At 37.7% G+C, this 22,491-nt stretch overlaps 1 protein-coding gene across 1 annotated transcript in view; it reads right to left on the reverse strand.

Moving 5' to 3' along the window:
* LOC105532484 (UDP-glucose:glycoprotein glucosyltransferase 2-like) overlaps window positions 1-22,491 on the reverse strand; it is a gene marked incomplete at its 3' end in the record, with an annotated part of 82,765 nt that overhangs the window by 50,203 nt on the left and 10,071 nt on the right. The window contains exons 2-4 of the mRNA XM_011970667.1: window positions 15,759-15,841; window positions 8,296-8,426; window positions 7,710-7,822 (exon numbers count right to left, since the gene is read on the reverse strand). Of these exons, the coding sequence (XP_011826057.1) occupies window positions 7,710-7,822; window positions 8,296-8,426; window positions 15,759-15,841 (327 nt within the window). The remainder of the gene's footprint in view (window positions 1-7,709; window positions 7,823-8,295; window positions 8,427-15,758; window positions 15,842-22,491) is intronic.

The raw sequence follows: 22,491 nt of genomic DNA on the forward strand, positions 1-22,491 counted from the left end.
AGAAAGGCTGCCAATAAAACTATGCTAGCATATAAATCTTGAGGTTGAATATAAAAGGAAAAATTAGAGGAAACGGAAGAGACTTTACACACAAAGGTAAGGCCTCTCTACCATTTGCTGAGTCTGTGATCAACAGCACCTTCCTTCCTGTACCTATAGACAACATAATTTTCAAAATTTTCTTTTATGATTAATTCAGGAACGGCTTGGATATATCATAGGTAGAAAAATTATACTTACAGAGGATGGCTGGATAAGAGGAAAACAATCTTTAAAAATTAAATAATTATATTTAAAAGTAGCAATTTTCATTTACTGAATTGACTAAGGTGTTAAAGAGAATTAATACAAATTAGCATTGGTAAAAATTTTAGTAGAGTGTAAAACCAGAAGACAATTCTGGAGTATACATTTTAATATACATGTACTTACCTAGAGATTTCAGTTCCAGAAATTTAAGAAAATAATCAAGGTAACGGTGCAAAGATGTATGTACAAGGAAGTTCAATTACATATTGTTTAGTGTAAACTACCTATATATCTACCCCAAGGAGTGGAATAATCAAACTTATTTATTCATTTCATTATGATATCATTCACCCAATATTTTTCAGCATCTACTGCATGGCAGGGCAAGTTTTTGGGAACTGGAGTGAAGGTCACCCTTGTTATGCCTCAGCAAATAACTTGGCTGCATTGTGCTTCTGCCCTAGGGATCTGTGGAAGTTTGAACTTAAAGGGATGACTTAAGATATTTGGTGGAAGAAATTTCCAAGCATCAAAGTGTTCAAGAAGTTGCCTGGTTGCTTCTAACAACGTATGCTCAGAGGCAGGAACAAAGAAATGGCTTTAAGTTGGAATTCATATTTAAGAGGGAAACAGAACATAAGTTTGAAAATTTCGCAGCCCTAGCCAGAAAAGAAAAAGCCCATTTTCAGGGAAGAATCTAAGTGGGCTATTGGGCAACCACTTCCTAGAGAGATTTGTGTGACTAAAAGGGAGCCAGGAGCTGACAGCCAAGACAGTGAAGAAAAGGCCTGGAAGGTATTTCAGAGCTATATGAGGCAGCCCTTCTCCTCATACGCCCTGATGCCTAAAAGGAAAGAATGCTCACTGCCCTGTGCCATGCCAGCAGGCTGCAACTTGCATCCAGCTGCTCCAGTTCCACCCTCAGCTCAAAGGGGTGGAGGTAAAGCTCACATCACAGCTCCACAGGGCACAAGCCATAAGCCCTGGCAGTTTATAGATGGTCTCACGTCTGCAGATGCTCAGAAGGCAAGCATGAAGGAGGTTTGGAGGCCTCCACCTAGATTTAAGAGGATGTATAGAAAAGCCTAGTGCCCAGGCAGGAGCCTGCTACACAGGCAAGGCCCCCACAGATATTCTACTAGGGCAGTGCATAGAGGAAATGTGGGGTTAGAAACCCCACACAGAGTCCCCACCTGGATACTGCCTAGTGAAGCTAGTGGAGGGGGAGCTGCAACCCTTCAGACCCAAGGATGGTAGATTCACCAGCAGCTTGCAGACTCTGCCTGGAAAACCCAGAGGTACTCAACCCCAACCCATGACAGCAGCCACGTGGATTGCATCCTGCAAAGTTACAGGGCTGGAGCTGCCCAAGGCCTAGGGAGCCCACCAGGATGTACGTCAGGATGTGGGACATGGAGTCAAGGATTACATGACAGCTTTAAGATTTAGTGCCTGCCTTACTGTGTTTCAGACTTGCATGGGGCCTGTTACCCTTTTCTTTTGGCCAATTTCTCCCTTTGGTAACAGGAATGTTTACCCAATGCCTGCACCATCTCTGTATCTCGGAAGTAAATAACTTGTTTTGATTTTACAGACTTATAAGTGGAAGCAGATGAGTCTCAGATGGCACTGAGGACATCGGACTTGATGTCGGAATGAGTTAAGACATGGGGAAGAAATTATTGTAATTTCCAATGTGAGAAGGACATGAGATTTTGGGGACTAGGAATAGAATGATATGGTTTGGGTATTTGTCCCCCCCAAATCTCATGTTGAAATGCAATTCGCAGGGGCCTCCCTTACTCTCTTGCTTCTGCTCTCACTATGTGACATGCCTGTTCCAGCTTCACCTTCCATCATGGCTGTAAGGTTCCTGAGGCACTCACCAGAAGCCAAGCAGATGTTAGCGCTATGCCTGTACAGCTTGCAGAGCCATGAACCAACTAAACCTCTTTTTTTAATAAATTACCCAGCCTCGGGTATTTCCTTATAGTAACACAAAAACAGCCTAACACATAAAATTGGTACATACCAGTAATTTTATTTATTTACATGTAAGAACACATAACTTAATGGGAGAAGGATTTAAGATACCCTTTATAGTACAATAAATGTTTTTTAAAATATATCTGTATATAAATATATGCATTAAAAAATAATATATATTAAACTGCTAGCAGAATTATGGGCCATTTTCCCTTTCCACTTTCATTTTTCCAAAGTATTTGAACTCTTTTATAATGACCATATAGGATTCTTTTTTAACTTTAAACATACAGCTTTCCACTTGGGACAAAAGTTTAAAGCCACAAAAAAGACAGTCATACTGATTTGAAGTGGCATTTGGAGAGCAGTCCCTGACACTAAATTTTACAGTATCTCCAAAAATATTTACAAAGACACAGAAAGAGACAAAAATTCTTAATGAAGTTGCAAACTAACAATAACTTTATATCATAAATTGGAAGTAAAGTTTACTTACTATAAAACCTATGCTGTTCAACTTAGAATCATAACTGACAGTCAATCTTACCACTTAAAACAAGAACGTGCTAGTGAAAAAAGTAGAGTAAACTGATTCTTCACCTCTCCCTACTTCCTATTCCATGGTTCAAAAATATCTATGGTCTGGATCTGCCCCGAAACTTTATAGATATAATATTAAAATGTGAATGAAGGCCAAGAGTGGTAGCTCATGCCAGTAATCCCAGCACTCTGGGAGACTGAGGCAGGCAGATTGCTTGAGCTCAGGAGTTTGAGTCCAGCCTGGGCAACACAGCAAGGCCCTGTCTCTACAAAAAATACAAAAAATCAGCTGAGCATGGCTGTTTGCACCTGTAGTCCCATCTACTCAGGAGGCTGAGGCAGAAGTACAACTTGAGCCTGGGAAGCAGAGGTTGCAGTGAGACTGTACCACTGCACTCTAGCCTGGGCACTAGAGCGAGACTCTGTCTCAGAAAAATAAAATAAATTAAAACAAAATAAAATATGAGCTATATATCTGGGGGAAAGTGACAGCAATCATTACCACCCTAAACGAGTGTAACTTTCTCCCAGTACTCCCTTTTCAACAAGTAAATAAAACTACCATTAAGAAGAATTTTAAGAAATTGGGACAATGAGAATACCACATAGTAAAGAAAGGCAACTTTGATGACCTAAATATATTATAATTGAAAAAAAGAAAAACAAACCAAGTGTGTAGCTCAACCACAGACAGAAGAAAATACATAAATGCAAAACGTATTAGGTTAGAATTAAAAAGCAGAATAAATTTATCAGTCATTTCTTTAGAAAAAGATAAAAACCTAATCTGGAAAAACTGAAAGAAAATGAAAACTAAAAAAAATCTAGGAAGGAGAAACATACCTACAGAGAGGAAAAAATTAAAATATTTGTATTACTATAAATAACCTATGTAAAAACAAATTATATGCTTAAATAAGAAAAAACAACCATTGACCAATGTTGATAAGAGGTCACAAACCCAAGAGTATATGCCTAAAGTTCACAAAAGGAAAAAAAAAAATTATTAACTTTACCCTGTATACAGAGAGAGGCGGGGAGAATGTTTCTGTAAGGCTGCAGAATTGTTTTACCCTACTTACAAGCCAGTAAGTTAGCTTTTTACTGTTTCATGGATTATGGCAACAGACAGAAACTTCTGAGTCAGAAACAAAGAACTTGATACTTGTGGCACAGCAAGCAACATGAGCATTAGTATGTTTACATGGGTTCCCCATGGCCCCACATCCCATAGGGAGAAGATGGACCCACAAGAATTCTACACAGGCAGTGGGTATGGATCACATCTAACGAACACTGAGTGTGGGAAACCCATCATTTAATAACAAGCAGTAAGTAAGCTGTCCTTTGTCCCATGGGGAAACATTAACTTATCCCTCAAAGTCACTTACTGAAAACACCCCGAGAAAAGGCCATGGTAAAGAGCAGTCAGGGCTTCACACAGTCTTGGCATAGTCAGCTTGTCTCTATTCACACTTATCAGGGAATGGGTTTATAATATGTACATCTATAGGAGTACACCAGACTGTCAGATGGGCAAGCGTAAATTACTTTTGCAGTGCGTAAGCCCCAAGGAGTGCTATTTTTAATCTGCCCATCTGTAGTCTTCCAAGTGGCAGACCAGACAGGTAGGCCATTGGCAACAGCACAAGAGTCAGTATAAATGTATTATATTTCATCAAGGGGTCAGATTTTGTTCAGGGAGAGGATGACGGCCTTGAGTTCTGCCCACTGAGTAGAGTGACCACTTCGGCTTTTGGTTTTACAAGGCTTATGCCTGGTGGAATGGTAGCAGAGGCAGTCCAAAGATCCCACCAGCTGTTAACTTAGTTAAACATACCAGCAGCCTGGCCCAGGCATTTAGGGAAACCACTGTGAATTGAGGGCCCTTTTGAGCCAGTGACCTTACTTCAGGTAGTGAAATGGGTTCACTCCCAAAAGAGTAGCTGCCACTTTTTCACATATACCTGGTATCATGCTAGGGCCAAGAAGCTGTGCTTTTGAATATATAATTTCCATTTGAGCAGAGAGGCTTGTTGGGTCCCTTTCACCTTGCCAGACACTGACTCCTAGTTGAACTACGTGAAAATGTAAATGTCATATGGTAGAGTCACAAGGCCTCCATGGGTCAGGCGTTCAGTTTCAACAAGAGCTTCGCAGCAGCTTAAGAACTGCTCATTTTAAAAAGGGGTGTGTACTAAGTGGCTGAGTCAGGCAGGTGGCACTATTGTACTTGGAAACAGTCTCTCTGGGTGGTCCAGCAGCTATGAAGTCTATATAAAGTTGTGATTGTCCTTTCTCCTCCTGGGATTGATTCTTCGTTTCTGCTGGACCACCTGGGAGTGTCTATGTGTGGTAGTCTCTGAATGAGAGTTTCCCTCTGGGCTTCACAAACATTGACAGCATTCACAGTGTAAGCATGTAAAATACCAATACCAGTTATATAATCAGAGCCAAAACAATAATCCATTAAATCAGAGAAATTTGAGTGCCTTTTCCTTAGGAGCACAGATCAAGGAACATGTATTGGACTACAACACAATCAGGAGACTGCTATCACCCACCAAGACCACAGGGAGAAAGAGGCGGGCAGTGGGAAGAAATGTTAAGTGTTGACCCTTTTTCTTCTTGACCCATGGGCCCTTAGGAACTTCCTCTTCCAGAAGCTATGTGTCAGTCAACATCCCACCCATGACAGTCTCTAAAACTATCAAGAACTGTAAAAATCTAAGGTATGATTTTACCTGACTTACAAACTAGTAAGTTAGCCTTTTATTCTTTTATGGGTTCTGATAGAAGACATAAGACTCCTGGGTCAAAGACAAACAACTTTATTGCTCATGACATAGAGCAAGCAGTATAAGCATTATTATGCTTGCCCCCAAAGTCCCACGGGGGGTGACAAAATATGGACTTAGATGGATCCTACAGAGTCGGCATATGTTTCCATTAAGGAACACTGGGCTTGGGGAAGCACTGTTTTATAGTAAACAATAAAACATGCTTACTCCCTGCCCCCAATCCCAAAGGCAAACATTACCTCATTCCTCAAGGGTGCTCACTGCAAATACAACCCTGAGAAATGGCCCAGGTAAAGAGTGGTCAGGACCTGGCATTTTTTGCTGGTCAGACCAAGAAAGAACATGCAAGGACTCACAGGGTCCGTGGCAGATTGACTTTCCTAATAGTTTGATGTTAATTTCTTTTGTAATCTTCAAGGTACATTAGTTTCTATAATTATAAAATTTGACATCAGAAATCAATGACAATAAATTTTAAACATTACAAAATTTCCTTTAAAAGATGCACTAGGAAAGGAAAAAATACACACTAGTGTTAACAATTTTATAGTGAGTCTAATAATGCCATAAAGGAATAGATAATTCCTATATTAACTCATTCAGAATAAGAATAACATGGCTGCCTAAGTCACTATATGAAAGTACAATGACTGATAAAAATTAAAGATGTCAAATAATTTCAATACATGTACAGTTATTCATTTATTAAAACAGAAACATGAAAACAAGATGAAAGCAATCTAATTCAAAAGCAAATTAAGATAATCTCACACCATTAATAACCAGTAGTTTTCCTCAGAACTGAAAAGAAGGTATTTCAAAGTATTTTGTAATACATTAGTATGTCCAGTGAGAAAAACCTTGTATCCATCTCAATCGATGAAAAAATAATTGATAAAATAAAGCAATTATTTCTGCCTTTAAGTTTTAAAAGCAGGTATGAACAGAGAAACATACCATGTTATCTGATAAGAGATTCAATACAACACAGATGTAAATTTTTCTTAAATTAACCAATACTTTTAACATAATTCTAACAAGGTTTTTGGGGAACGGGAGCTTGGGGAGGAAAAGGATTCCAATGTTAATTTAAAAACATCAACAAACACAAGGAGCTAAGGCATTCTGGAGGAAAAAGAGCCACAATGAAGAAGAAATCCTCCTGTCAGAAACTGGATAATAAAGCAGTAAATATTAAAACAGTATGACACTACTATAAGAAATACATAATGGAGCAGAACAAAGAGCTACGAAATAGACCATAATATAAATATAATGAATACAATTGACTAGCTACCTGAGGAAAAAAATCTCGTTGGATTCTACCTTTTGATGAAAATAAATTACAGATAGATTAAAAGTTTAATGTAAAATAAAAGGAAAAACTTTAAGAAAGCTACAGAAATAATTAGTAAAATCTTCCAATCAGGTTCGGGAAAAACAGTATAAAAACAATATAGAAGTCACATTCACAGGAAAATTCGGCTACATAAAAATAGAAGCCTTTTGTATATTAAAATCAATACAAGTATAAGAAAACGTTAGAAATGGTTTAACAAGTGAGAAGTATTAATATGCATAAATATATATTACTGTTTAATAGAGCTCTTTCAAAATTAATGAAACTACTTTATTACTTTTTAAATTACAATCAGGCAATAAAAATATACTGGTAGTATTACTCTAAAAAATCACTAATAAATTAATAATTTACTTCTGATTTGCCATTTTTTAATTAAATTCTTTCAAAAAAGCAAAAAAAAAAAAGTTTTGTATATAGGAAGTAACCGTATCTATTGTTTTGATTACTTTGTTATTCCCCAGTTATATATTCAGTTTATATTTAAAGAGATATAAACCAAATACATTCATAGTTTTGCATGTTTATTTCAAAAAACAAGTTATGCTTATATGAAACATTTCATGTTTTATGTTATTTTGGCACAATTTATATGCTAAAATCAAAAGCTAATCAAGACAAAACATTCTCAGATATATTAAGGTTTTCAATACAAATCACGTTCTTGAATATACCATGTCTTAGAATATTAAATTTTTTATTATAAGAAGTTTCTGCTATTGAACTGTCCTCTTTATAACCACTTCTTTCATTATAGGCTATTATTAATTTACCTTGAAGCAGCTTTCTTCAGCAGCTTTTTAATCTCATTAATTTTACAGGTGTGCTTCTTATGGATAACCACAAATGCATTACAACCATCTGGTGGTGGCTCATCAGCTGCAATCTAAGATTTCAAAGATTATATTTAGCTACAGTAGTTGATAATTACAATATGATTTTAAAACCCTCACACATTACTTTGATTAAAATAACTCATCAACTACTATTAAGTTATTGCTCCAATTAAAGTGAAAAACATCTATATGTATGCAGAATCTAAGAAATATTTTAATAAAATCAACTTTATCCTAGGAAAGGCATGCTTCAAAGTTATTGAAAAAATTCTATTAAAATTTTTATGATACTTCATTTCAGTGATTTGTCCCCATTTCCTTATCCCAAATAACTATAAAAATTACAGAATATATTCAATTACATTATAATAAATGACAACAATAATAATATAATCAATGATAGGCTATGGAACCAACTATAAACTTGTAGATCATTTTGAACTAAAGATGTTCATATTAAAGAGCTCTATGTACATTGCTAGCATGCCTCTTTGTCCAATACAGTTTGGATATTTTTACACACCTGCTGAAACATCTGAATAGCTGGGGAGTATGCCCTTATAGAGAAAGCAAACTTTAAGAGGTTGATGTGTAAATTGTCTAGAAACTGTCCAGCTTTCTTCAGGATTAAGTTGTAGTAAGAATAATCTGATTCTACAAAAAGAAGTCAAAAGAAAATAATGTTAGTATTTTATATACTACACATTGGCACATCTTCCACTGTAAAGCAAACTTAATGTCATATAATCATATCTGAAGTTTGGTTATGGATAATGCTAGAGAAAAATGGAAAAACCAAGATCTCAGTTCTATAATCAACTTCATTTTGAATCTTCCAGTAATGTCCAAGTAATCAACATGAGACCAGGTAAAAATAATCTTGCCATTAAAATCTATTTGGAAACACCAGCATTTCAGACCAACTTACTCCAAAGTTGTGGGGTTATATTACAAGGATAAGATATAAGTCCTACCTACAAGGTGGAAATTAAGAACAGCAGAAAAGTTATAGAATATGATTGTTAATGAATTTTAAAGTACCTGTATGAATCAATTCTACTGAGATTTAGTGCCGATAGCCAAGTATAATTAGTGTATCCAGAATACTTTTAGGAGACAAAATTTGAACCAGGTCTTCAAAAGTAAATGTCATCTTGTCTGGAACTTGAACAAACTAACCTGAGCTGCAAGTTGCCTACTATAAACCCTATTCAAAGATCTCAAAGACACAAAGGAGAAGGAGGGATCCTAGAATTTAATTTAAAATTCTCCAACACCCCTGGGGAGACAGAGATCACTTGAATGGGAGAAGGCAGAAAAGTGCAGCTTAGAGCTGAAGAAGACCTGGTGGCACTAACGGGGATAAGCAGGGGTGGGAAGAACTATCTGTGCCCCTTTCCTTTCTCTACTCTTCTCTAGGTATAATCACCGACTGCATTGTGTCAGAAAACTGTAATGCATTCCAGGGCCAGCCAGAGATGGTAAGGTACTAATAGGGCAGCTCTGGAGTCCATTCGGTACAGGCATCCACAGAGGCTGGCCTCTAGACATTCTCCGATAATGTATTCTCCTCTACGTCCTGGCACTGGGTTATCAAGTGACGGACATTTCTCCCACAAAAGAACAGAGTTGGGGTAGATGAAGAGCAGTTCCCTGTGGATATCTGATGTGAGAGGGATAACAAGAAGAATGTGGTTAAACCAGATTGCAACACCAGATACTCTCTTTCCGAGAGGAGAAAAAGGATATTCTGACCGGAAGGAGACATTTTGGGGTTGGCTGGGAGACTGAGTTGTTTGCTGATTGTGACAATGTTTACTATTTGCTCCAAAAGTGCTGGGTCCTTGACCCTCAGTTCCTCTCTTTACCACAACCCATTCAGGATACAGGTGTTACTTGGCCCTCCAAGTTGTCCTCTGGGAACTGAGGCTCAGGCAACCAGTGCAAATATGTGGACACTGTGGTTATTGCTTTTGTTATATGAAATAAAGCCTTCTGTCTCTGAATCAGGGGTCTCAGGTCTTCTGTCAGCATCCATGAAACTAATCTGTCATCTTTGCAAATAGGGTAACATCTCAGACCCTTCACAGTACTTGACAGATCTGACAACAAAATGGAATGCTGACAAGATACGTGGATTTCTGGAGAACAAAAGGCCCAGTCCTATGGTCCAATTAATAGCATTTGAGGAGAGTGCTTGAGAAGTAACAATGGACATTCTGACAAAACTGTACAGTCAATCAGGTAATGAGTCATCTTAATTTTGCTGCCTATTAATGAAGAGAAGAAGAAGAAAGGGTTATAGGCCAAGGGAAATAAGTTCAAAAATATCTCCCAAACAATGTCTTAGTGGCATCTTATGACTAAATTCCTCCTATAGTCCATCTTGCCAATATTAGATCCTTTCAAAGATGACAATAAAAAGTCTCAGAGTTTAGTTCGATAGGTCCTGGCTGATATAAAGAAGCTATGAACCACTCAGGAGATTTCCTCTGGTCAGTCATAAAGTCTTTCAGCTCTGATCCAAGAGTCTTATGTTGTCCATCTGATTCCTGAAACTGTGGCAAGCTAAGTTTTTAGCTTGCAAATAGGGTAAAAATTCCAGCCCCTTCACAGCTCTTGACAAAAAGCTCAGAAATGAGATGACCAAAAAAAGATGGAGATATGAGAAGTTTTCTGAAAGAATACAAATAAGAACTAGAAAGAAAATAATACTAGAAAACACAAACTAAATTAGAAGGAGCACAAGAGTAAACAGACACCATGGAAAACAGAGTAGGAGAAACAGAATACACAGAGGAAAAGTGATAAAAGTGAAACAAATAAAAAGGAGAGAAGGGAAAAATGACTTGAGAGTAAATGACAAACACAGAAGTCAGGCAAAGTAGATTAATATGTGTATATTTGTAGACCCTAAGGCAGAAAAATCAAGTAAATGGAACAGAATAATTAAAGAAAACTGTAATTCAAGAAAACCTTCCAGAATTAAAAAGAGTAATGAACTTACATCCCTAAAACAAAAAAAGACACAGAATGATCAGCATTGCAACATTCTCTAGTTTAAATAAAAAACAAAAATAAAAAAAAACCTCTGGGGCTCTAAAGTTAAAAATCAGAAGTTTAGAATTCACACATGAACCATTAAGTACGTGAAGAACTCGAGGGCTATTTCTCCAAGAGTTATTCATGAGGCATCAACCAGAGAGCAAACTTTATATAACCAAGAAATAATTGGAGAAATTGCAGCATAAAGTCTGATTGTGAGCTCTATACCATCTCTAGATCAATTCACAAAAAAAGTCATTTAAAAGTATTTGTATAATTGTTTAAATTTGGTGCCTCTTTTTAAGCTATAAACCATGAAGGAAAGCATCTTTTCTATCATAGTTTTTCAACTGTACATTTCTACACCTGGCACACAAAATAGGCATTCAATAAATTTCTTTAATATTTAATAGATATTATAAATAAGTTTCTTCATTCTAAACAATATTTTCCTAATCCAGCAACTTTAAACAGTTGACATATGAGAATAAGCATTGGCTCTTTCACTCTTACTTCTTAAACTATAGATGATTTCTCAGAACTTGGGAGAAACGGTGAGTTTTCCTCCAAGAATCAAAAAATAATGCAAATAAGATTCGCGTTCAACAGTAAAAACAAAATAGAAAATAAATATTATTTTTAAAAATATTCTTAAAAATACATTATACTTACAAGGACAGCAAGAAAATAAAAATTAATGTAATAACATCTAAAATATGACTACATCAGTCAAAGGATTGGTCAACCATGAAAGCAGAGAAAAGTCAAAAGAAATGTGAGTAGTGCCTGACAACAGATACCAAATTTTGTCAAGGTCACCATCAAGGTTGCCCCTTATGTAATAGTGAATGTAGGATTCAGGAGTTCATAGAAAGTAAACTTTTATAATTTAGATATAACAAGCAAGATCATCTCTATTATGAAATGGATGCATTGGGCTATGTTGGCTGATTTGTTAAATAACTAAATCCATGCTCACCAACTAAAAATACCCCTTCAATATTCTCTGCCTTTATCTTTAACCTCAGTTTTTACTCAATTTTTGACTACTGGCACTTAATATTCAAAAATCATTCTTATTAAAAAAAAAATAAACAGCAGCTTCCACAGCCAGCTACTGACTCATCTTATTTCCTTCATAGTGAAAGGTCTTAAAAGATTTAACAACATGTAGCTCTACGGGAAGGGGACATTTTGGGGGTGGAGACTGGGTTATTTGCTGATTGTGACAATTTGACAAGAAGCTCAGAAATTAGATGACCAAATAACAAAGAGATATATAAAGCTCTACTCACATCTTAACTTACTGAAGTCTTGATTTCTATACCAGTGAAATGGTTCTCACCAAAGGCACTAATAATTTCTCTATTGTTAAAAGTAGTAGGTGCAGTATTTGATAACATCAATCACTTACAACTTAGTATTCTCCTGGTTTTCATGATCTCATACTTTTACAGGATTTCAGCTACCACTAGAGGTACTCTTCCTTAGTCTCTATTGTGTGCTGTTCTTCTTATCAGATTCCCTTAAACATTGCTGTTCTCAGGGTTCTGCCATTGGGCACTATTTTATTCTCATTCTGTACCTTCTCCCTATAACTTAAATTACCATTTTTCATGTTGATCACTCTGAAATCCTACCCTTTATCCTAGAATTTTTTTTTAATCTAGATCTCTACTCATATATCAGCTTATCGATACACTTCTATTTTGATATTTCACACGCATTTCAAATGTGGCACATCCAAACTCCAATTACATTCTTCCCCCAAATCTGGTTCTTGGTAAAAGTAACTACGTTAGAAAGTCTTAACATTTTTTGAAAATTTCTTCCATTAATAAAATACAAAAACAGCTTTATTTGTGTAAAAACCACTAAAATCTTCAAGGACTTTGAAAATGACATTGTTATACGCTGAGCAGCATGTGAAGTAAAAATAAACAGAGATTTTGAAATCAGATAAATATTGGATGACATTTCTCACCTCACAAAACTACGTAGGTTAACTAATATGCCACTTGAATCTTGAAGCATCAATAAATACATAAGTCTGGCAGAACCACATAAATTTTTTTAAACAGGCAATTCAATGCTTAAAAAGTCTTAATTTGCTGGCATATAATATGAAGTGATTGCATTAAACGGTATAAAACTAGTACTTGAATTCAAAAAGTTAAATGTTCAATATTTACAATTTTTTTAGGCGGGTGGATCACCAAGACTTATTATTTAGTAAAGAGTATTTAGAAGGTCTCATGGAGATTCAACAACCTAAATTATTACAAGTAACAGAGGATTATTAAATGTTTCCTCTAAGATGTCTTGAAAACAAATTCAGTAAAATCTGTTCATTAATATATTTCTCATTTGTACCATTCTTTTCCACACTTAACAAGGTCAGCAATAATATCACCACATGCATTAGACTCTGCCATTATAAATAAAGCCAACAGAATTATATTTTAAGAGTTAGTAATTTTTTTTTTTGAGTCAGAGTCTCACTCTGTTGCCCAGGCTACAGTCCAGAGGTGTGATCTCGGCTCACTGCAGCCTACACCTCCAGGGTTCAAGTGAGTCTTGTGCCTCAGCCTCCCAAGTAGCTGGATTACAGGCCTGCACCACCATGCCCAGCTAATTTTTGTATTTTCAGTAGAGACAGGGTTTCACAGTGTTGACCAGGCTGATCTCGAACTCCTGGCCTCAAGTGATCTGCCCACCTCAGCCTTCCAAAGTGCTGGGATTACGGGTGTGAGCCACTGTGCCCCATCAGTAATTCTTACTTTAATACAATTCAGGTTCAACCCTGAAAACACCTGACCTCCTTCAATATACGCTTGATGTAGAGTTTAGGTACTCCTGAGCTTATATTCCAACTTGTTAATGATCTGCCACCAGATTGCCCAGGTATATCATTTCATTTAGGTACAAAAATATGCTGATATAAGTAACTTAAAATGAATTTGAAATTTACAGGAGTAATTTTTAGGATTGCTTCTCCAATAAAAAATAGTACTGAATAAGGCCAAAAAGCATGTACTGAGAACAACATATATGGGACAGATATATTGAGGATTTTAGGTGAGAGTTCCTCCACACATTCCATCCCGGTCTCTTCTACTTGTTTTGTGCTCCCTACTACCTGACTAAATCTCATCATTCAAACTCAGCTCCAGCATTCACCACTGAAAATGCTGTCTTGCTCTCTCTGGAACACTGACTAGGTTCCTCTTTTATGTGTTTTCATGTTATGCACACCCCAATTAAAGCTCTTATCACCTAATAGTGTACATCACTGTTTTACTGTCTCCTTCACTATATCATGAAGTCCTGAGGATGTAGATCACATTTATTCATCTTTATATTCCCATCATCTAAAGTACCACCAGCATTTCTTATATATAAATAATTTTTTCAGGAAAAAATTTTGAAAGGAAAAATTATTTGCTTTGGAAATATTTCAGTTTAAAATGTTATTAAAAGCATGTCTGATCTCTTTATTTTTAAAATCTACTTTGTGAAATCACAAAATCACTGAACTTCAAGGCTACCTGAGCCAAACAGGCTTCAGTAAATGAGCATTTAAAACATCTGAAACTATAGTTTATCTTACATTTACACTCAGGAACAAAATAATAAACTATTTTAATCACCAACAGAAGATCTCTCTACATCTAAATGGCTAAAGATTTTACCCTTAAGGGATTCCAAATTCATGTCATCTATTCTAGTCCCTGCAGAGATAGGAAAATAATAAAACTTTCTTTACAATAATTAACCCCTTAGCCTCTGCTGTTAAAATCTCATTTCAATACCTTTAATCTACTGACCTACCCTAAGAAAAACAATAAACACTTTTTAATTCTGAGGAAGATATATGTATATATAGGTATAAATTCTCATATACATATAAAAACAGAAATTACTATTTTACAGATAGTGAAATGAGAGCATATTAATTACCTTTCTGAGGGTAAGTATTAAAAGTTTCTTTAATGGGTTAAGAGTCAAAGTATTCTGCCAATCAAAACATAATATACATGTCAGTATACATCTGTCCAAACTCATAGAATGTATAACAACAAGAGTGAACCCTAATGCAAACTATGGACCTTGGGTAATAAGGATCTGTCAAGATAGGTTCATCAACACATATACATGTACCACACTAGTGAGGGATGTTGGTAACAAGGGAGGCTATTTATGTGTAGGGGAAGGGGGCATATAGGAAATCTGTACTTTCTGTCCAATTTTACTATGAACTTATAACTATTCTAAAAACAAATTAAGTCTACTTTTAAAAAAGAAAAAAATGTGCTATTACTAGACACAAAATTATTATTTCAAAGAATTCTAGGTAAAAAGATAACTGTATCTTAACAATTTTTTGCGGGGGGAGACAAGGTCTCTCTCTGTCACTCAGGTTGGAGTGCAGTGGTACGAACACAGCTCAAACTCCTGGGCTCAAGTGATCCTCCGCCTCAGCCTCGCAAAATGCTGGGATTACAGGTGTGAGCCACCACACCTGGCCAATTTATTTTATTTTTTTATTTTTCTTTTTTAGAAACAGGGTCTTGCTATACTGCCCAGGCTAGTCTCTGACTCCTGGGCTCAAGCAATTCACTGGCCTTGGGCCTTCGAAGTAGCTGCTACTACAGATGCACACCACCATGCCCAGCTAACAATTCTGATTTATTCTTGATGAGAATGCAATACCCAAACATGACTAATTATAAGAGGTATCTTATAATAAAGTATTAAAACCTTATATTTGGAAACAGATGCTTAGAATGGTATCTATTAAAACATATTTTCAAATTTAATGTTAGATTTACTAACCCAGTGAAGTATTCACACTTAAGCATTACCATTAAAAAATAATAAACATCACAATATGTGTACATAAATACAAATCTTACAAGTTAAATTTTACACATCACCTACCTGTTTGCTTATAAATTGCTAATTCTTGCACAGTTTCCAAAAACTGCCAAAATTTTTCATTACTTTCTTCTGCCATAAATTCACTATTAAAAAATAGAAGTAGTCAGTTAGTAGACGGAATTTAAAATGGTTTAGATACTATAAACTATACTCAAGAACCAAATTATATATACAGCAAAAACAAAAACCCCTAAAAATTAATGTCAAATTACTAATTTCCATTTACTATAACACTGGAAAAAATATACACTGATAATTCTTACCTGAGATATCATTCTCAACTATAAACATATACTCATGTCAGGAAAAGGCTTCATGAGAAATTACTTCTGGCTTTTCCTTGTTCTTAGCAACAACTAAAACATTGACAGTTATTCTATCTTGCCATATTAAATGCCACTGAGAAATACAAGAATGATAATTAAGAGAGAACATTATATAAAGGTAAAAAGTAGGAAAAAAAAAGACCACCTGTTTTACATAAACAAAAATTGGTTCTATAAATATTTTACAGAAGTTATATTATCTATTGCCTTTACTTAATTGTGTAGAAAATCTTTTTTATTATTTAAAACAGAAAAGATCTTAATTTTAAAGATAGGAAATCAGTGTATTGCACAATGTCTTTGGCCATAGAGCCCAATGAAATTTCCATGGTATATAAGAAAAAATGGCCAAAGCCATTTAAAGCCTTTTAGAAATAATGAAATAAACGAAAGATTTAGTTCTGCACAGATCAAAACACTAGAGAGCTAAAACAAATAGGGTGAACTATTTAAGCTAGAAACAAAACAGCCACCAAACAGATGGTGCTGATTATCTGTTATTGCCCACCTTATCTTCCTCCCTAGCCTTAGTAAACTTAAACTAATGCTTAAAAGGAAAGTATTAAGGACACCCACAACGCATACAGATTAACTAATTCTTATGAGTCTGACATGGCCATTAAAAATGAAAAAGGAAGTGAGAAAGACTGATTAATTCATCAACATAAAAACAACAAGCATAGGAATTTAGAGTAATAAGTAACTTCTAGGAATTTAGAATAAGTAACTTCAAATCAACTCTTGCTATTAATGGCACCAAATCAATGACTTGAAAAAGAAAAAACAGGAAAGCTAAAAGCAGAGGAAACAACGGGACACACTAAATAGGACAATGAACTGAAAAAGACAGAGATGGTACAATACCTTAAGTAGGGAGAAAGGCTTAACTGATTTGACCAAACAGTTGCAGACATGCTCATATACTGTGCAACCATAGGTAAAAGACTAGTTCCAAGTACCAAAATCTGTACATCTACCTAGGTCTGATCCTTCTAAGTGATCGCCTTAAGAAAGTGTTCCAGCTAACAAGGGAAGTGAAGTACCTCTTCAAGGAGAACTACAAACCGCTGCTCAAGGAAATCAGAGACGACACAAATGGAAAAACACTCCATGCTCACGGATAGAAGAATTGATTTTGTGAAAATGGCCATACTGCCCAAAGTAATTTACAGATTCAATGCTATTCTCGTTAAACTGATGGCAGCAGTGACCCGTCTAGAGTGGCTGCTGCAAAAACGCCAGCTGCAGCAAGGGAGACATGGCCAGGGTTGTGTATTCCATGGAGTTGGTGGGAGCAGGAAACAGGTGAAAAGTCCCATCCCCTTCTGAGCTGGCAGGGTGGAAGGCCCGCACTTCCCAGGCACAGCTGTCCAGACCTGGACATCCCTGTGCTCTTGGGGACTGGAGGCAGGTAGGAGCCCACGCCTCCTACTGAGTTGGCTGAGTGGGAGCCCCGCACTCCCTGGGTGCAGCTGCAACCACCCACCTGCAGCTGTGGACCCAGGAATCCCTGCACTCTTAGGGGTCTGAAAAGCCCCCTGTACACCACAGGCTCAAAAGTGCCTGCTCCTGCTGCCTGGCCTCTCCCTGCTCCCGACCCCTGCTCCAATTGTGGAACAAAGTTGCACCTGAGCCCAGAAGCTGTCACAACCCAGCTGGGTGTGCATGTGTTTGGGGTAGTGCTGACATGCCAGCCCCCTACCACCTCAGCCCCCGCCAGACTTTGGGCACCAATGGGCATGGGAGGGAGGCCGAGATGGGTCTGGGGACAGCTTGGCACAGGCCTGAAAATACACCATGATGCAAATAGCCTGGGTGCCATGGACACAGTAGATGGCAGGTTAATGGTGGCAGGGAGCAGATGGGCAAAATGGGATGGGTGCCCCGTGAAGCCTCACCTTCAAGCTAAGGACAACCTGAAGCCTGGGGACTGGGCTACCTGTTCCACAGACTGGAGTGAGAATTTACGATGTTTTATTCTGGGCCTACCTAGGGCCTCCCAAGGACCAATCAGCACACATTTCCTCCCCTCTGAAGCCCATAAAAACCCCAGACTCAGCCAAACTCAGGCAGATGATGGGGTGACCTGCCTGTGGATAGGAGCTACCCATTCGAGGTGTCCTCTCCCAGACATCAGGACGACGTGACTGCAGGTAGAAGCTAGCCACTCCATTTCTCCTCTCTGCTGAGGGCTGCAGACTCAACAGAATGACCTGCCTGTGAAAAGGAGCTACCCACTCCAGGTCTCCTCTCTAGCGACAGCTGCACTCATCAGAATGACCTGACAGCAGAAAGGAGTTACCAACTTCAGTTCTCCTGAGAGCTGTACTGCCTCTCAATAAAGCACCTCTTTGCCTTGCTTACCTTCCAGTTGTCTACATACCTCATTCTTCCTGAACATGCAACAAGAACTCGGAAACCACCAAATGGCAGGACTGAAAGAGCTGAAACACAAACAGGGCTGAAACACAAACAGGGCTGAAACACAAACAGGGCTGAAACACAAACAGGGCTGAAACACAAACAGGGCTGAAACACGCACCCCACTCACTACATTGCAGGCAACGAAAAGGAGAGAAGAGCTGCACCCCTTCGGAGAGCCCAGACCTACAGTCTCCGTGAGCCAGAGCTGTGACACTCTCTTTGGGGGTTGTATGGTTCCTGGTATCTCCAAGCTTCCAGGTGCCATTGCATTCCACAGTGCCTGCAGTGGAAGCCACCTGCAGTATGTCTGGTCGAGCCACAGTCTTGTACAAAGCAGGCGCCTATGCAAGTACCCAGAGCTGCCCACCCCACTGCAGCCGGCATTCCTGGCTGTGCGCAGTGGCCGGACCCTGTGCTTGCTCACACACTCATCGCCACCCTGCACCTGGCTAGCCCTTGGCAGGCGTGGGATCCAGGCCAGTAGCACAAGCTGAGCATAGCCTGCCGGGTCGAGTGGACAAAGCAAGCACAATAGGCCTGAGCAAAACTCAGGCAAAGGTGCTACCAGCCATAGAGGTTTCCGGCTGGCAAAGCGAAAACCCTTATCACAGGATCCTTATCCTGTAACAAAACTACCATTGACAATCTTCACAGAATTAGAAAAAAATGAGAAAGAGCCCAAATAGCCAAGACAACCCTCAGCAAAAAGAACAAAGCTAGAGGCATCATGCTACCCAACTTCAACCTATACTACAAGGTTACAGTAACCAATACAGGATGGTACTGGTACAAGGACATACACATGGATCAATGGAACAGAATAGAGAACTCAGAAATAAGACTGCACACCTACAAGCATCTGATCTTTGATAAATCTGACAAAAACAAGCAATGAAAGAACTCCCTATTTAATAAATGGTTCTGGGAGAACTGGCTAGCCATATGCAGAAAACTGAAACTGGACCCCTTCCTTATACAAAAATTAACTCAAGATGAATTAGACTTAAACGTAAAACCTAAAATTATAAAAACCCTGTAAGAAAATCTAAGCAATACAATTCAGGACACAGACATGAGCAACGATTTCATGATGAAAATGCCAAGAGCAACTGCAACAAAAGCAAAAATTGACAAATGGAATCTATTTAAGCTAAAGAGTTTCTGCACAACAAAAACTATCATCAGAGTGAACAGACAACCTACAGAATGGGAGAAAATTTCTGCAATATATCCATCTGACAAAGGTCTAATATGCAAAATCCACAATATGCAAAACAAATTGACAAGAAAAAACAAACGACCCCATTAAAAAGTAGGCAAAGGACATGAATAGACACTTATCAAAATAAAACATTCATGTGCCAACAAACATGAAAAAAAGCTCCACATCACTGATCATTAGAGAAATGCAAATCAAAACCACAATAAGATACTATCTCACACCAGTCAGAATGGTGATTATTAAGAAGTCAAGAAACAACAGATGCTGGCAAGGTTGTGGAGAAAAAGAAATGCTTTACACTCAACCATTGTAAAAGACAGTGTTGTGATTCCTCAAAGATCTAGAAGCAGAAATACCATTTGACCCAGCAATCCCATTACTGGGTATACACCCAAAGGAATATAAATCATATTATAAATATACACGCACACATATGTTCACTGCAGTACTATTCACAATAGCAAAGACGTAGAATCAACCTGTATCCCCATCAATGATAGACTGAATAAAGAAAATGTGGTATATATACACTATGGAATACTATGCAGCCATAAAATGAACAAGATCATGTCATTTGCAGGAACATGGATGGAGCTAGAAGTCATTATCCTCAGCAAACTAATGCAGAAACAGAAAACCAAACACCGCATGTTCTCACTTACAAGAGGGAGCTGAATGATGAGAACACATGGACACATAGTGGGTAACACCACACTGGGGCCTGTTGGAAAGGTGCAAGGGGACGGAGAGCATCAGGAAGAAAGCTAATGGATGCTGGGCTTCATACCCAGGTGATAGTTTGATGTGTGCAGCAAACCACCATGGCACACATTTACCTATGTAACAAACCTGCACATCCTGTACACGTACCCTGGAACTTAAAAGTTGAAAAAAAAAAAAGTATTCACTTAAACTTATCCCTTCAATACACCACTGCTCTAAGCACTTTTGGAACTCTTCTGGAATCTCAGAGGCCATTTGCTGGTAACTCATTATTAATCACTGAGGAGGAAACATCCTTGAGACCATCTAAACCAGTTCTGCACCTGGTAAAAGGTAAGATATTACCTTTGAACAATGTTTTTGTTTGTTTGTTTAGGACAGCATCTCCCTTTGTCACACAGGCTGGAGTGCAGTGGTGCAAACATGGCTTACTTGAGCCTGGGAGGTCTCAAGCGATCCTCCCACTGCAGCCACTCAAGTAGCTGAGACTACAGGCACATGCCACCATGCCCACCCAGTTCATTCTTTTGGACAAAGTTTTTTTTAAAGGTAACAAACTGGCATTTCCAATTGTTCACTTGCCTTATAAAATATATGGCCCGAAATAATTATATTTCTTCAAAAAATTCCATCCAAAGTTATTTCTATAAAAGGTGTTTTTATACGCACTAAAGAATTTAACAGCAATTATAAGTGGAATTTCAAAAATATTTTCAATAAGATCAACACAAGTAGAATAAATGCAGTTCAGATATACAAATTAAGGTATACATGTTGTAAAATGCTAGGCTCTTCAGCCTATAATCACCTCTAGCCAATGTTTTTTTTTTTAAGACGGAGTCTCGCTATGTCACCCAGGCTGGAGTGCAGGCGCAATCTCGGCTCACTGCAACCTCCGCCTCCCTGATTCAAACAATTCTCCTGCCTCAGCCTCCTGAGTAGCTAGGATTACAGGCATGTGCCTCCACACCTGGCTAATTTTAGTATTTTTAGTAGAGACAGGGTTTCACCATGTTGGCCAGGCTGGTCTCAAATTCCTGACCTCATGATCCGCCCGCATCGGCCTCCAAAAGTGCTGGGATTACAGGTGTGAGCCACTGCGCTTGGCCGCAAATTTTATTACAAATTTCTTTATACGGGGGACATACCTCATTCACTTCCTATATAGGACTATACTCAAGTTATGCACTCAAATTTCCAGGATGAACTGAAAAATACCTGTGTGTGTGTACACGCGCATGTGTATATACACACACATATATACACACACATATATACACACACACATATATATACACATACATATATACACATATATATACACATACATGTATCTATATACACAAACACATTTACAGATTTTGGTTGGGAAGCTCAATTTCTGGATTTAAAGCATTATTCTTAGAAATTTCCCTTACTTGCTCTCACATTATTTTCCTTAAGTTCCTATCTGCCCAGCTCCTTCAACCTATTCAATGCTCTTCAATTCTTCCACTTCCACACTTACTCTTCTCAACCTCTTTGATTTTCCCACAATTTTGATTTAAGAGAAACAAACAAATTGAAGGACAGCAGAATAACGAACTGTACAAAATAAAATTTTGGAAGTGCAGTAGTTGAAGAAACTACAGGCTTTTGGCCTGCTACTCTCAGACAATGTGTCACACACAGAAACAGATTTGGTTCTGAAAGAGAGGATCAGTAGATAAAAGGTATAGAGACAAAGATTTTAGTGTATATAATAAAGGACCTCCTACAATTCTGATTTGTTTACAACAAAACAATAAGGCACATGAGATAACACTGAGCATCCTCTCTGGATTTTCCAAGGACAAACTAGTTTCCACAAGTAAGGTATATTGTAGAGGTAATTCTGACGGTGGCTTAAAGTATACCTTTTCCTACAAAAAGTATCTTTTGTTGAATTAGCATTATTGAGTGCCTAACTTTTGTGTACTGTACCTTGGCAAAATAAACATGAATAAAAACCAGTTTTGTCTCTGAGGCTCACATTTTAACAACAGAGATTAGCATATAC

Source organism: Mandrillus leucophaeus, unplaced genomic scaffold (assembly GCF_000951045.1).
Source record: "Mandrillus leucophaeus isolate KB7577 unplaced genomic scaffold, Mleu.le_1.0 Scaffold960, whole genome shotgun sequence".
In the NCBI taxonomy this organism is placed as follows: Eukaryota; Metazoa; Chordata; class Mammalia; order Primates; family Cercopithecidae; genus Mandrillus; species Mandrillus leucophaeus.